Source organism: Amyelois transitella, chromosome 6, assembly GCF_032362555.1.
Source record: "Amyelois transitella isolate CPQ chromosome 6, ilAmyTran1.1, whole genome shotgun sequence".
Taxonomy (NCBI): Eukaryota; Metazoa; Arthropoda; class Insecta; order Lepidoptera; family Pyralidae; genus Amyelois; species Amyelois transitella.
Window position 1 is genome coordinate 1,402,668 of NC_083509.1, and position 13,792 is coordinate 1,416,459.

Consider the following 13,792-nt stretch of genomic DNA (forward strand, 5'->3'; position numbering starts at 1 on the left):
CAAACAGGCTGTACTCTCAAGTCTCGACTGAGCCCTTGCAGTCAAGTCCAGTTAAGTTTTTATCGCGCGAAAATCTATCAGCGTTTGCCAATTTTTACACTAAAACCTTAAAACAAAGTATTTATAAATTAAAATATATTAAACGCGCTTTCTTATGTTGCTTGCGGTGTTATTCCTGGCTCTTTTTAATAGGTCCACTCTATCTATTTCCCGTCTAGGATGTCGTAAAAGTCAACTGAGGGATAGGCTTATAATAAACTTGGGATTCTTATTTTAGGCGATTGGCTAGCAACCTCTCATTGTTTGAATCTCAATTCGATCATTTAGCCATACAACTGAAACTGGCCTTCAGTCTTTGCGAGAACACCGTACTGTCTACCCCGTAAGGGATAAAGACGAGACTTTACCAACATCATTCCTGCCCATTTCTCGTCTCACACATAACTTTTCTCTAAGGCTTGCGCTCGTACAGACGTAACCCTCGTTCATAACGTCATAATGGTCCAACTAATGGAGTATTCTTTGCGAAAACCAGTTTGTAAACACGTTAAGGCCACTTTATTATTGGAGCGGTTTCTTTTTATTACCGCATTATTTATAGGAGCGTATACTTTTGAACTCTGACGCAGTGTGCTTGCCTATACTATGTTAAAAGATCAAGGATTCGATCTCTGAGTAGCCATTTTTTCAAACTATTTTTTTTCTTTTTCTGTCGTAAATCCTGATTACATACTCACCTTTCTAGTGAGCAGCTCACTTTTTTGACCAGATCCAGCATTGGGTGATTCAGGTTTTTACAAGAAACGACTCCTATCTAACTTCTGCAACTTGTGCAGGGGATCCTAACGTGCGTTGGATCATAGTTGCACATTCAGTTGCCTGAATGTGCTGTGCTTGTTTCGTCGTGACGCTCTCCCTCACCATATGAACTTCTTTTTTTTTGCTGTGTTAGTTCTAGAATTTGACATAAGAGAGAAGTTTTTCTTCGTCAAAATAGAGATGGAGTAGTTTTATTCTAAAATGGGGGAACCACACGGCAAAACTTAGTCGCTGCAAAATCGAGTAAAACTATATGTTGAAGGAGAAGGTTACTGACATTCATATATTGATCAACGCATAACCGAAATAACTAAACAGGTTCCGCTTCGTTTTGGCATAGTGATAATTATAATGACGTAGGCATCCGCTAAAGAAGGATTCTCGGAATTTCCCATACAAAGGGAACTTTAACTTTTTACGGTATATAAGTATAAAACAAAGTCCCTCTTTGTTTGTTTCTAAGCTTGTGGCGTTTGAGGTAAAACTTCGCAGTTAAGAGGGATGAGAGATAATTAGTTTTACAAGTTGTAAGAGAGCGTGAGTTTTGCTATAGACATGAGATCCAGCAAGAAGCCGCCAGAGGATAGCGAGCTACTTAATATAATGAACGCTGTAGCAGTCCAAAGGCGAAGGCTCGGGGCGCGAGGTTAGGGCTCCAGGCTCTTTGTAGGGCTCTCGGACTGTGAAGAGAGGCGCCGGGGTGGCCGAAGCAGCACAACATCAGAAACTTCCTCTTAAACAAAATTAGTAAAAAAAATGTTGGTGCATTTTTTACTGTTATAATGTACAAAGCCGTGTGGTTCCCGGCACCAATACAAAAAAGAATAGGACCACTCCATCTCTTTCCCATGGATGTCGGAAAAGGCGACTAAGGGATAGGCTTACAAACTTAGGATTCTCTTTTAGGCGATGGGCTAGCAACCTGTTGTCACTATTCGAATCTCCATTCTATCATTAAGCCAAATAGCTGAACGTGGCCATTCAGTCTTTTCAAGACTGTTGGCTCTGTCTACCCTGCAAGGCATATAGACGTGACCATATGTATGTATGCATAATGTACAAAGCATTCTGCAAAGGACGTGCAACGCAGAGCCGTGTCATTAGTGATATAAAAATCGGATGACTTTTATATGTTTGCAGCAAATAAACCCGAGAAAAATACTGTACTAATTTTGCCAAAATTAGTACCAACCTACCCATTTTTCTCTGAAAATTCCCGAGACGGCGAATCGCCAGGAAAAAGTCTAGTGAGACAAGAATTCTACTCGTATACCTAGTAACACGTAATATAAAACAAGTTACTATTACGTGACCTTAAAACACCAATGATGTTTCAAATGCTGACACGCGGAAAACTGACAATTGGGTCAATATCGAACAAGTAGGGGTCAACTTCGATGACGTTTGACTATTGTGACCAAGACGCTGTGATCGGCGAGACATACATACATAAAATCAAGCCTCTTTCCCGGAGGGGTAGGCAGAGACTACCTCTTTCCACTTGCCACGATCTCTGCATACTTCATTCGCTTCATCCACACACTTCATAACTCTCTTCATGCAAGCTCCTTAATTTGATCTAGATATGTTCGTCTAGGTCTTCCCACTCCGACCTTTCCCTCCACACTCTCTTGTCTCTTGTATGTATATCTATCTGCTTAGTAAACCTGCTTTCATTCATCCTCTCGGAGAGACATAATAGCCAAAACCGCACAGACAGCTAGACAACTTTTGTAGAAAGAGAACCGTCTCCGATTGAAAACCTCCTTTTGATGTCAGTTAAATATCTTAAACCTTTTCCTAAGTGTAAAAAACAATTTCCTGAAAACTGCAGTTTAGCGAGATGCAAGATAACCGCGGATAAATACACACATACAGACAGTACAATCTGAGAACTAACTTTTTTTGATGGTGGTTAAAAAGAGGACAATTTCCCTCCAAAGCAGGACGTATGGTCACACGACATGCCCTTATGTGGGCTGACATACTAGTTGCATAGTTTTATGCTTTATATAACTTGATGCAATACAACTTATTTAAATATATCAAAGACCGACATTACTTAACGTACTCGACAAACTGCCTCTGTGGCGCAGCGATAATGCGCTTGTCTGTGACACAAAAGGTCTCGGGTTCGAATCCCGGCTAAAACTTTCTCGGATTGACCTGGTCTAAGATGTTTGTCTATATAAGTATTTCTCTATATAATAAAGTATCGTTAAGTTAGTATCTCGTCACCCGAGTTTCGATCTTACGTCGAAGCTAACACAATCTGTGTAATTTGTTCCGTATATATTTATTTATGTACATTTAATTTTCTTCATTAAAATAAAAACAATATATAATTTAAATTAGTATTTAGATACTAAATTTAAATTATATATATTTTTTTTCAATAAAAGCTAGTATGAGATCAAAATCATACTTTCCATATCCTTTTTTCAAAGCTGTCATTTATTTTCGTTTGTTTCAGCAACTACAAATCGAGAACTCATCGATGATGTTCGAGAACTGGCGAGTTCTACCGATGCCGTTACAGTTTAAAATAAACCTGTTCAACGTTACCAATGTGGAGGAAATCAACCGGGGAAGGAAGCCGAAGCTGGTGGAAGTCGGGCCTTATGTTTACAAGTGAGATGCCAATAAATAAATATATGTATATATACGGGACAGATTACACAGATTGAGTTAGCCTCGAAGTAAGTTCGAGACTTGTGTTACGAAATACTAACTCAATGATACTATATTTGATGATGATATGATATTATATAGATAATCCAAGACCCAGGCCAATCAGAGAGAGTTCGTTTTCCATGATGGCCTGGCTGGGATTCGAACCCGGGACCTCCGATGTCACAGCGCACTACCGCTACGCGACAGAGGCCGTTTATAAACAATGTTAATAAATCAATCAAGACGAACAGAGCTGAACGTGGCCTTTAAGTCCTTTCAAGACCGTTGGCTCTATCTACCCCGCAAGGGATATTGACGTGACTGTATGTATAGTATGTATGTCTCAGATCAAATGACCTGAGTAAAACTATTTCTTAGCATAAATTTTAGAATCCTGAAGGCGGACAACTTTGTAAAAATGTAAAAATTATTCCTTACATGTTTGCCTCTCATCCTCCCCAGGCGTAGCTTACGCCAACAAACTAGGTTTTACATTTATATTACTAGGAAGCGGCAAACTGCCAAAGTTTTATACAACAAGTTGTAAATGACAGCCTGAGCTTGTGACAAATGTACCTACATTTATGGAGATATTTTTGCCAAAAATACGAGCGTCATGTTTAAAAGTAGGTATATACCAAGCCGATTTTTTGTTTTATTTTACAAAATATTCATATGTGTTGAATATCCAATTGATGTTTTCTATTTTCCCAAGAAAGATCAAAGTAAAGCTATTCTAGGAATACATACATAACATTACGTCTACATCCCTTACCGGGTAAATGGAGCCAACAGTCTTGAAAAGGCTAAAAGAAGACCGAAACTAACGTAAAGGTAAAGGCATGGCCTTATAATGGAATTGAGATTCAAATAGTGACAGGTTTGCTAGCCCATCGCTTACAAGAAGATTTGCTAGTTTATACAAGACATTTATCGACGTAATAATTGGTAGATTAGTTAAACATGTTGTTAATTAAGGTCCCTTACTTAAAAGAAGAACATTGAAATGATTCAAAAAACGCGTTTGCTGTTTTTTTCTTTACATTCGCTAGGTAAATTTTCCGAACAGTTGAATCGTGCCCTATCAGTCTTGTCAAGACTGTTGCCTCCGTCTACCCCGCAAGCCGTGATTATATATATGTATGCATCACAAGGTACCCCATCTTTAACATTATGCAGTACCTAAAGTTTTATTATAATCTATTCAATAATTTCCAAAACAGAGACAACTTACATGCTGTACCATGTTTTTGCAGAACCTTGGGTAAACTATGTTTCAAACTTGTATAACATAGGATACATGCATGTATATGTATGTTAGAGATTTGTTTTATATCTCCGTGACCTCTATAGGCCCTTACGTTAACACGATGAAACAATCTTATGGGGGTTTTCAAAGGCGATTAATTTAAAACGCAGACTTTAAAATTTGTACTAGAAATTTTATTTATTATACAAACTTACATGCAACAAGCCAAGATCTAAGATGAAAGTAGATTATTTATTTCTAGAAAATATATGATTTTAGAAGATGGACTACTACATAGGTTCTGCTTGCAAATTTGCGAAGGTCAGACGGTGCTTTGTGTAAAGTAAGTTTCATAATACTTACTTTACGTACGACGAACGTACCGTATTTCCTGACGTTATGATCGGATTGTGCATAATAAATTTTGACGTATCTACTTTAACGGAACTTTGTTTTTGTGAACTAAAAGGTTTACCATAACAAGTTGAAAAAAAATTATCTATACTAATATTATAAAACTGAAGAGTTTGTTTGTTTGAACGCGCTAATCTCAGGGTCTACTGGTTCGAATTGAAAAATTCTTTTTGTGTTAAACAGACCATTTATCGAGAAAGGCTTAAGGCTATATAACATTAGGAGCGAAGAAAAAATTGAAAATGTGAAAAAAGCGGGGAAATTTATTCATCCTTGAGGGCTTCAATGATGCCCAAAATAACTATTATATATATATAAATGCAGAAGCGCCCGTATCAATCAAAAAGTCTAGTTTATTTTCGCTTCCCTAATTGTATAGGACCACAATCTCACGTTTATATTTATTTAAACAGGGAATACAGGGAGAAGATAATACTGGGGTATGGTGAGAATGACACCATAAAATACATGCTGAAGAAGACCTTCCACTTCGACGCGGAGGCTTCAGCTCCGTTAACCCAGGATGACGAGCTGACTGTCATCAACTTCTCTTACATGGTGAGTAATAACTAGATTTACATACATACAGCCTTGGCCAAAAGTTTTAGGCACCCCTTAAAAATACACAATGCATGTTTACTATTGAAACAATGAATAAATACTTATCTTTAATGTATTGTCAGGGTCATAAAACGTTACCTGGCACAGTAGGCGGCATATTTTGAGGTCATGAAAAACCCTGGTCACCGAAAACAAAAGATTTCAGTTTTTTGTAATCTCATCAGTGATTATATGACCAGTTGTGTTCTAGACTTCAACTAGTAAACGAGCCGTCATTTTTTTTGAGCGACAAATTGACATCATATTAATTCTAAAATGCCCAAAAAAAGTAAAATTACTATTGAAAATCGAGTGAAAATTGAACTTTTACACGAACAAGGGCGACAGAAAGAAATCGCCAAGTTGGTGAAATGTTCGCGTTGCGCTGTACAGTCTGCCATCAAACGGTTTACTGAGACCGGTACCCACGACGACAAACCACGAGCAGGCCGAAAACGTGTGACTACGGAACGCGAAGATAGAAAATTGGTTCGAGAGTCACTGAAAAATAGGATGAAAACTTCATCCGCGCTTGCTGCTGCTTTGTCAGATGAAGCTGGAAAGTCAATAAGTTCGCGAACCGACAGAAGAAGACTCGGCGAAGCAGGCCTAAACGGGTGCAAAGCCAGGAAGAAGCCTAGGCTGTCAGAAACTAATTAAAAGAAGCGCCTAGAATAGCTTTACAGTACCAACATTTCACAGAAGAAGATTGGGCTAATGTGGTGTGGTCTGTTGAATCTAACTTTAAGGTGAGTCAATTCTGGTAGTTTTCTTATAATTAAGAACGTTTCCTTTTTAGTTCCACTCTAACACTACAAATTATAATCAATTTCCTAATTGGTATTGTTTTTTCCTCCGGGACACCGGGTGTGACCTTTGTGAGACGACGTATGGGCGCAGAATACCATGCAGATTGCGTTGTACCTACTGGCAAGCACGGCGGAGGTAGCATTATGATCTGGGGCTGCATGGCTGCCAATGGCGTTGGTGAAATGTTTGTTTGCGAAGGTCGTATGAACAGTGAAAAGTGCATCCATGTACTCGAAACTGCACTAATGCTATCGCTAACAAGCATTTACGGTGACACCAACCTAGACGGTGTCATTTTTAAGCAAGACAATGCACCGTATCATAAGTCAGGGACTGCGATGCGCTGGTTTGTTGAAAATAATATTGAGGTGTTGGATTGGCCGGCGCAGCCTCCAGACCTCAACCCAATTGAGCATCTTTGGGCTTTTTTAAAGCAGAGGATCAAAGAGCATAGTATTTTATCAAAAACTGCATTAAACATGCATTAGTTCAAGAATGGAACAGTATTTCTAGGAATGAGTGTACAAAGTTAGTACGCAGCATGCCGGCTCGAATCAGTGCTGTAATAAAATCTAAAGGTGGACCTACTAGATTTTAAGCTTTTCTTGTTTATATTAACCTAATTTTTAAGAAATAAATAAATATAGAAAATAAAAGTACTTTTACTTCATTATTTCAATAAAAGTTGGGGGTGCCTAAAACTTTTGGCCAAGGCTGTACATATGGTCACGTCTATATCCCTTGTGGGGTAGACAGAGCCAACAGTCTCGAAAATACTGAAAGGCCACGCTCAGCTATTTGGCTTAATGATAGAATTAGTAGAGTTACCTATATATAACAATAAGGCTTCTAAAACGCCCGTTACTTTTGTTTATTTATGTTTATTACGTCAATTTTAATATGAGGTAATAACTTATTTTAAAAGAGTAATATTATTCCTTGCATACATTATTATATCAAAAGTGTACTCGGACGCTACTGTAGGTATTCTTTCAACAAGTTTCTTGGACCTAAATAGTAAAATACGCGAACTGTCCTTTTCTGTCCTTGCATGAAAATAGTTATGAATGTGGATGAAGCGAATGAAGTATGCAGAGATCGCGGCAAGTGGAAAGAGGTAGTCTCTGCCTACCCCTCCGGGAAAGAGACGTGATTTAATGTATGTATGTCCTTTTCTGAAATATAAAAATAGTTTGTATATCCACCGCGTTACCCCAATTACAAATACGAAAGTAAGTTTATTTGTTTGTTGGTTACCTCTTCATGGGTCATCTACTGAATTAATCTTCTTGAAATATCACGTGCAGTGTGGATCCAATAAAAACAGGAATAGCACCACTCCATCTCGTTCCCGTGGATGTCGTAAAAGGCGACTAAATGATAGGCTTATTAACTTGGGATTCTTCTTTTAAGCGATGGGCTAGCAACCTGTCACTGTCTCAATTTTTTTTTTCTAAATTCTATCGTTACGTCAAACAGCTGAACGTGGCCTATCAGTCTATTCAAGATTGTTGGCTCTGTCTACCCCGCAAGGGATATAGACGTGATTATATGTATGTATGTAAATATCACGTTAATATAATTAAGAATCTGGAGAGGGATATACCTAGAGGTACCATTCATCCCAGTTAAAACTATAAATCCTGTGGGATTTGCGAAACACGCTAGTATATAAATAGTAATCATCATTTTCCGATTGCAATCCAGGAATTTCGGACAGTTTCAAAGGCCTGTATAATTAGAATTCTCGAAATAATGTGCAGCGCTTTTTCACATTGAAAACTCGTGGAATTTGTTCATATTAAAATTATTTCCATTTGAGTGTTCAAGCTTTTGTTATCATTATTTTCCTGTAATCAATTTTACCTGTTTCGGCGAAAAGGTAGATTGTGGTTTCACTTACCATTAGTGCATTATTCATTGGAATGAATTACTATTATATTTGCATGAGGTTTCGCTTTGTGTTCAAATTCAAATTAAAACTATTTATTTTTATTATTTTGGGAAATTTTTAACATCACTTAATAATCGTCATATCTGTTGGTTTCACAACAATGGTTGACCTATATATTTCACGTCTCTATCCGTTACGGGGTAGACAGAGATATCAGTGCCAATAATCTCTTTGGCCACGTTCCGCCACATAGTTTTATTATGAAATTGAGATCAGATCAGCCCGTCATCGCCAGAAAGAAGAATCCCAACTTTATAACCTTTCCCTTGATTGACTTTTACAATTTGCGCGAACACTAGCACATATTTAGGTTTCCATTCCGCTACCAATGAAAGAATATGACACATGAGCTTATTCCTTTAGTTGTATTTTACAATAAAAACACGGTTACGTTCAGGGTATTCCTTAGTCCCATTGTACGACATCCGGAAAGATATGGAGTGGTCCTATAAACTTCATTAAGTGATGTGACGTCAGTAAGTGATACCTTGTATCCAATTTTGAAAATTAATCTATTCTATTCATTATGGCACAATGTAAAATATTGGTACTAGAAAAGTTAGTCTAAAACGACTACTAGGCACGTATTTTTTTGTACATTAATTAATGTATACGTCACGTTGAAAGGTATTAATGATATTAACTACATACCTTAAAAGCTTCAGGCGAGGGGCCAAAATGGCCTTTCAGGCATTCAAGGGACTTTAACGGTTCGTGATGATAATACTAATATTTATAGCCTTCATATGAACAAAATATGAGGAGCAGATAAAGCAAAAATTCCATTTGGAACCAAATCAACTCCATTTTAACGCAAAGATGGTTTATTTTCTCACTTCATTTAGTAGAAGGGGGCGTCGGTGGTCGAATGGGTAAGGTGCCCGGTTAAAACGCGTGTTGCGTCTAAATGCACCGGTTCGAATCACGACGCGTGTACCAATGACTATTTTCGACGTTATGTACATTAGTTTGAATACTAACCGATGCTCTTACGGTGAGGCAAAACATCGTGAGGAAACCTGCACATTCAGGCAACTGGATGTGTAACCATGGATCCAATACGGGTTACGTTTACCTGCAATGGTTGCGGAGGTCAGATAGGAGTCGCTTCGTAAGAAGAAACGAATAGTAAGAATTTAAATCAACCAATCTAGGATTCATGGTCAAAGGCATACCCCGGGTTCCTCCAGAGAGGTGAGGATGCAACCGAGACTAAAGCCAGGAAGAAGAGAAACCTTTGTCTGATTGGCCTGGTCCTTGGACGTTTATCTATGATATAAAAAATATATAAAATTATTATACAATCGTTGAGTTAGCATCTCGTAACACAAGTTTCGAACTAACTTCGAGGCTAACTCAATCTGTGTAATTTGTCCCGTATAATTATAAAATATATAGAATTATAATTTTATTTAAGAAAAAAAAGACATTTTTATTAAGGGAAAGAGGCGTGATGTTATGTATGTATGTATGTATAATTTAATTTTATTAGCTACTACTCTATCGAATTGGGTAACGCTGTAATTATAGGGTTGGTTATTGTCAATATATAAATAAATATTTATTTAATAAGTAATTATTGGGGACCTATGTTGAGCAGTGGACTTCCTACAGATATGATATGATGAAATAACTAATCATGACGATTTTTTTTAAGGCTGCCCTTCTAACAGTGGGTGACATGATGCCATCATTTATTCCCTCCATCAACAAGGGGTTTGAGGAGTTCTACTCCAACCTTCAAGACGCCTTCATGACCGTGAAGGTCAGGGATTTGCTGTTCGACGGGATCTACCTCAACTGTGTTGGGAACCAGTCCTCTTTGGGTAAGAGACTCTTCTTCTAAACTCTCTTCTTCTTCTTTGTTGTTAACTTTTCTCACTCTTTACGTGGGGTCGGCACATTATGTTACATAGGTACATATCAAATCAAATCAAATCAAACATCTTTATTGTGAAACACAGGTAAAAACAAAAGACAAATAGGTCAACAATAAAATTATAGGTATCACTGTGTCCTCTCACATGTATTCATATAATCACATCTGTATCCCTAGCGGAGTAGACAGGGCCACCAGTCTTGATAAACCTGATAAGCCACGTTCAGCTTTTTGGCTGAAGATCTTTGCTTTGGTGGCGGTCGAGCCGAATCATCGCTCTCGCTACAGATATAAACCTTCCTTGAATTACTATTTATTTAATAAAATTGCATCGAAATCTGTTGTGTATTTTTAAAGATTAATGTATTCTAAGGTAGGTATAGACCTGAGAAGCAACTTTGCTTTACACTATGTAGTGATTTTCAAATTCTCTTAGTCTCCTCTTACGGATATCCACGGTGATATCCACATGGGATAATGACACCAGGAACAACTCATCAATAATTTTATTTCCCAATATTTCAGGCCTCATTTGCGCTCAAATAAAATCTGACCTCCCCCCCACAATGAGAGTGGCTGAAGACGGGAATGGTTTCTACTTCTCCATGTTTTCACATGTAAGTTAATTAATTTTGGAGTTTTCTTTTTAATATTTGTGCCGTGTGGTTCCCGGCACCAATAAAAAAAAGAATAGGACCACTTCATCTCGCGTCCATGGATGTCGTAAAAGGCGACTAAGGGATAGGCTTACAAACTTGGGATTCTTTTTTTTAGGCGACGGGCCAGCAACCTGTCACTATTTGAATCTCAATTCTATCATTAAGCCAAATAGCTGAACGTGGCCATTCAGTCTTTTCAAGACTCTCGGCTCTGTCTACCCCGCAAGGGATAAAGACGTGTCCATATAATAATAATAAATCCAAACGTCAACTCCATAACCCATAATCCTTTTCCTTATTTTGTAATAGCTCCACCTCCTGCCGAGACCTGTTCATGGACATATCATCTATTGATATGCCCGGGAACGGGTTTTGGCAGGAGAACAACATAACATCAACTTCTCCAAAGGGCCTCTACGTGTTGGATTTATATCCCCACGCAAGCCTCTCAAAAATCCGGGGTGTATAGACCCGTGAAATCTAAGAGGAGAAACATAATAATAATAATAATATATCTTTATTTCACCATAAACAGAGTTAGGTAAATAAATATAAAAGGTAGGTTACAAAATGAATATGGTGGGTTGACACCTGAACTAGGATAAATCCTGTATCTCAGGTTGCCAACCCTCCACCCCATATAATGGTCTTAATAACTAGGTAACATTATTTCTGATCTTAATACAGTAATTATGATTATCATTTATTACAAAGCTTGGAGGGTAGCAGCACATTTGTTCATCAGTAAGTACCAGACATCGCATACACAAAGTGCGCAGCGCAAGTGACTTCTGGCGTATGGTACAAGTTATAAGCTGTTAGTTTTAACAAACATTTTCAATTTTTCTTTTAAGAAGTAGTAACTCAATTTACTACCGTTATTATTATTTGTCTTTGCAAAATTGACAAAGAGAAGAAAAAAAAAAAATATATAAAAAATAAATAAAAATTAAACCATACAGAACTATAAAAATATATAATATACATAATAATAAAACAGTGAGTATTCAAAAATTGAAATTTGCACTATCTAAATTAACTTGTAATCTTAAGTATGTTTTCCGTTTCAAGGTAGTCCAATGCTATCAAGTTATTTTTCAATGACGTTTTTAGACTTTTTCTATTCATATTGAGAATTTTATTTAAATTATTGAAGTGTCTGTATAAGAAGGGACCAGTGAATGAAGCTTGCCGTTGGGCGAATGCAGATTTGAATGAAGGCACATTGGTTCGTATTCTTCTTCTATGTTGATTTATTTGGGAGGGTACAATTGTTTTGTGATGGCGGAGAACTGACTGAAGAATAAATAATTGTCTTACCGTAAGCATTTGGGATTCTTTGTACAGTGTATCTGTAGGGTATCTTCTGGGTTTGCGTAACATAACCTTAATAACAGCTCTTTGAGCTCTCTCTAACTCTAATAGGTGTGTTACAGCAGCTCCACCCCAAACAGGTATACAATAGGTTAAGAGGGATTGAACAAGGGCAAGATAAATATTTTTAATTAAGTTAATGTCAGCAGATTCCCTAAGATTTTTGAATATATGGAGCAGTTTACGAACCCGTTTACTGAGCTCAGAAATATGTGGTTTCCATGTAAGGTTTTTGTCCATTACAATTCCTAAGTATTTGTGGGTGTCTGTATGAATAAGATTCGGGCAGTGGCAGGTAGTGTTCGACTGGGGGTCTCTGGTACAGCTTAAAGTGTGGGCTTGAATATCAAAATCTGGTGGTGGTTTAGTTGCTTCTGAAATTCGAAAGCATATATATTTCGTTTTAGGAACGTTCAATGTTAAAAGGTTATGATCTAGCCATTTCATAACAGTAAGTAAACCAGTTTCTGCCGCTTCTTTTACTTCTGTCCACGAATCACCCCAAAACATCAAGGCAGTGTCGTCCGCGAATGCTAGAATATTACCGCTACTCAGTTTAAGATTACACAAACTATTAACATAGGCTAAGAACAGAGTAGGACCAAGTGTGCTACCCTGGGGTATACCGTATGTAATAGGTAGACTTGTGCTTTGAACATTAGACACTTTAACTACTTGACTTCTATTTGACAGGTAGTCACGGAACCACTCGAGTGCCACTCCCCTTATCCCCAATCCCTCCAGCTTTAGCAAGAGTAATGGTATTGATACGGTGTCGAATGCCTTTTTTAGATCTATAAAGATGCCTATGCATCTCTTTCCACTATCCAAGGCTTTAGTGACAGTATCCGAAAGATTTGCGACAGCGTCCTCTGTGTTTCTACAAGAGCGGAATCCATATTGGTTATCAGCTAACAGTTGCTTATTTTCCAAGAAGCTGGTTAGCCGGGTGTTAATAACCTTTTCAATAATTTTACTAATGGAGTTCAATAAAGAAATCGGCCGGTAGTTCGACACCGATTCATCACCTCCACCCTTGTAGACGGGAACAACTTGAGCACTCTTAAAAATACTTGGGAAGACACCAGCCGAAATACTAAGATTACAAAGATGGGCAATCATCGTACATAGAATTGAATGAGAATTTTTAAGAATTGAGTTAGTTATGCAATCTGGACCAGGCGCACTGTAGTTTCTGAGATTTAGAATGATTTTATCTATTTCAATAGAGTCTGTGGGGTATAGGCACATTGAGTCCATATTTCCAGAAGAGGATGTAGCTTTTGTGAGCTGACTCTCAGTCATGTCTAATTTTGACAGAATCTCCGTTGCAAGATCTTTACCTACAGATGTAAAAAACG

General features: G+C 37.7%; 1 protein-coding gene across 2 annotated transcripts in view; it reads left to right on the forward strand.

The window, feature by feature from the left end:
* The window catches only part of LOC106142933 (sensory neuron membrane protein 2), a 36,187-nt gene that overhangs the window by 12,443 nt on the left and 9,952 nt on the right, over positions 1-13,792 (forward strand). For both annotated transcript variants that reach the window (XR_009656915.1, XM_060944600.1), the window contains exons 2-5: positions 3,293-3,450; positions 5,569-5,713; positions 10,177-10,345; positions 10,924-11,015. Coding sequence is in view for 1 of the 2 variants with exons in the window: in XM_060944600.1 (XP_060800583.1) it covers positions 3,293-3,450; positions 5,569-5,713; positions 10,177-10,345; positions 10,924-11,015 (564 nt within the window). In the remaining variant the exon portion in view is untranslated. The remainder of the gene's footprint in view (positions 1-3,292; positions 3,451-5,568; positions 5,714-10,176; positions 10,346-10,923; positions 11,016-13,792) is intronic.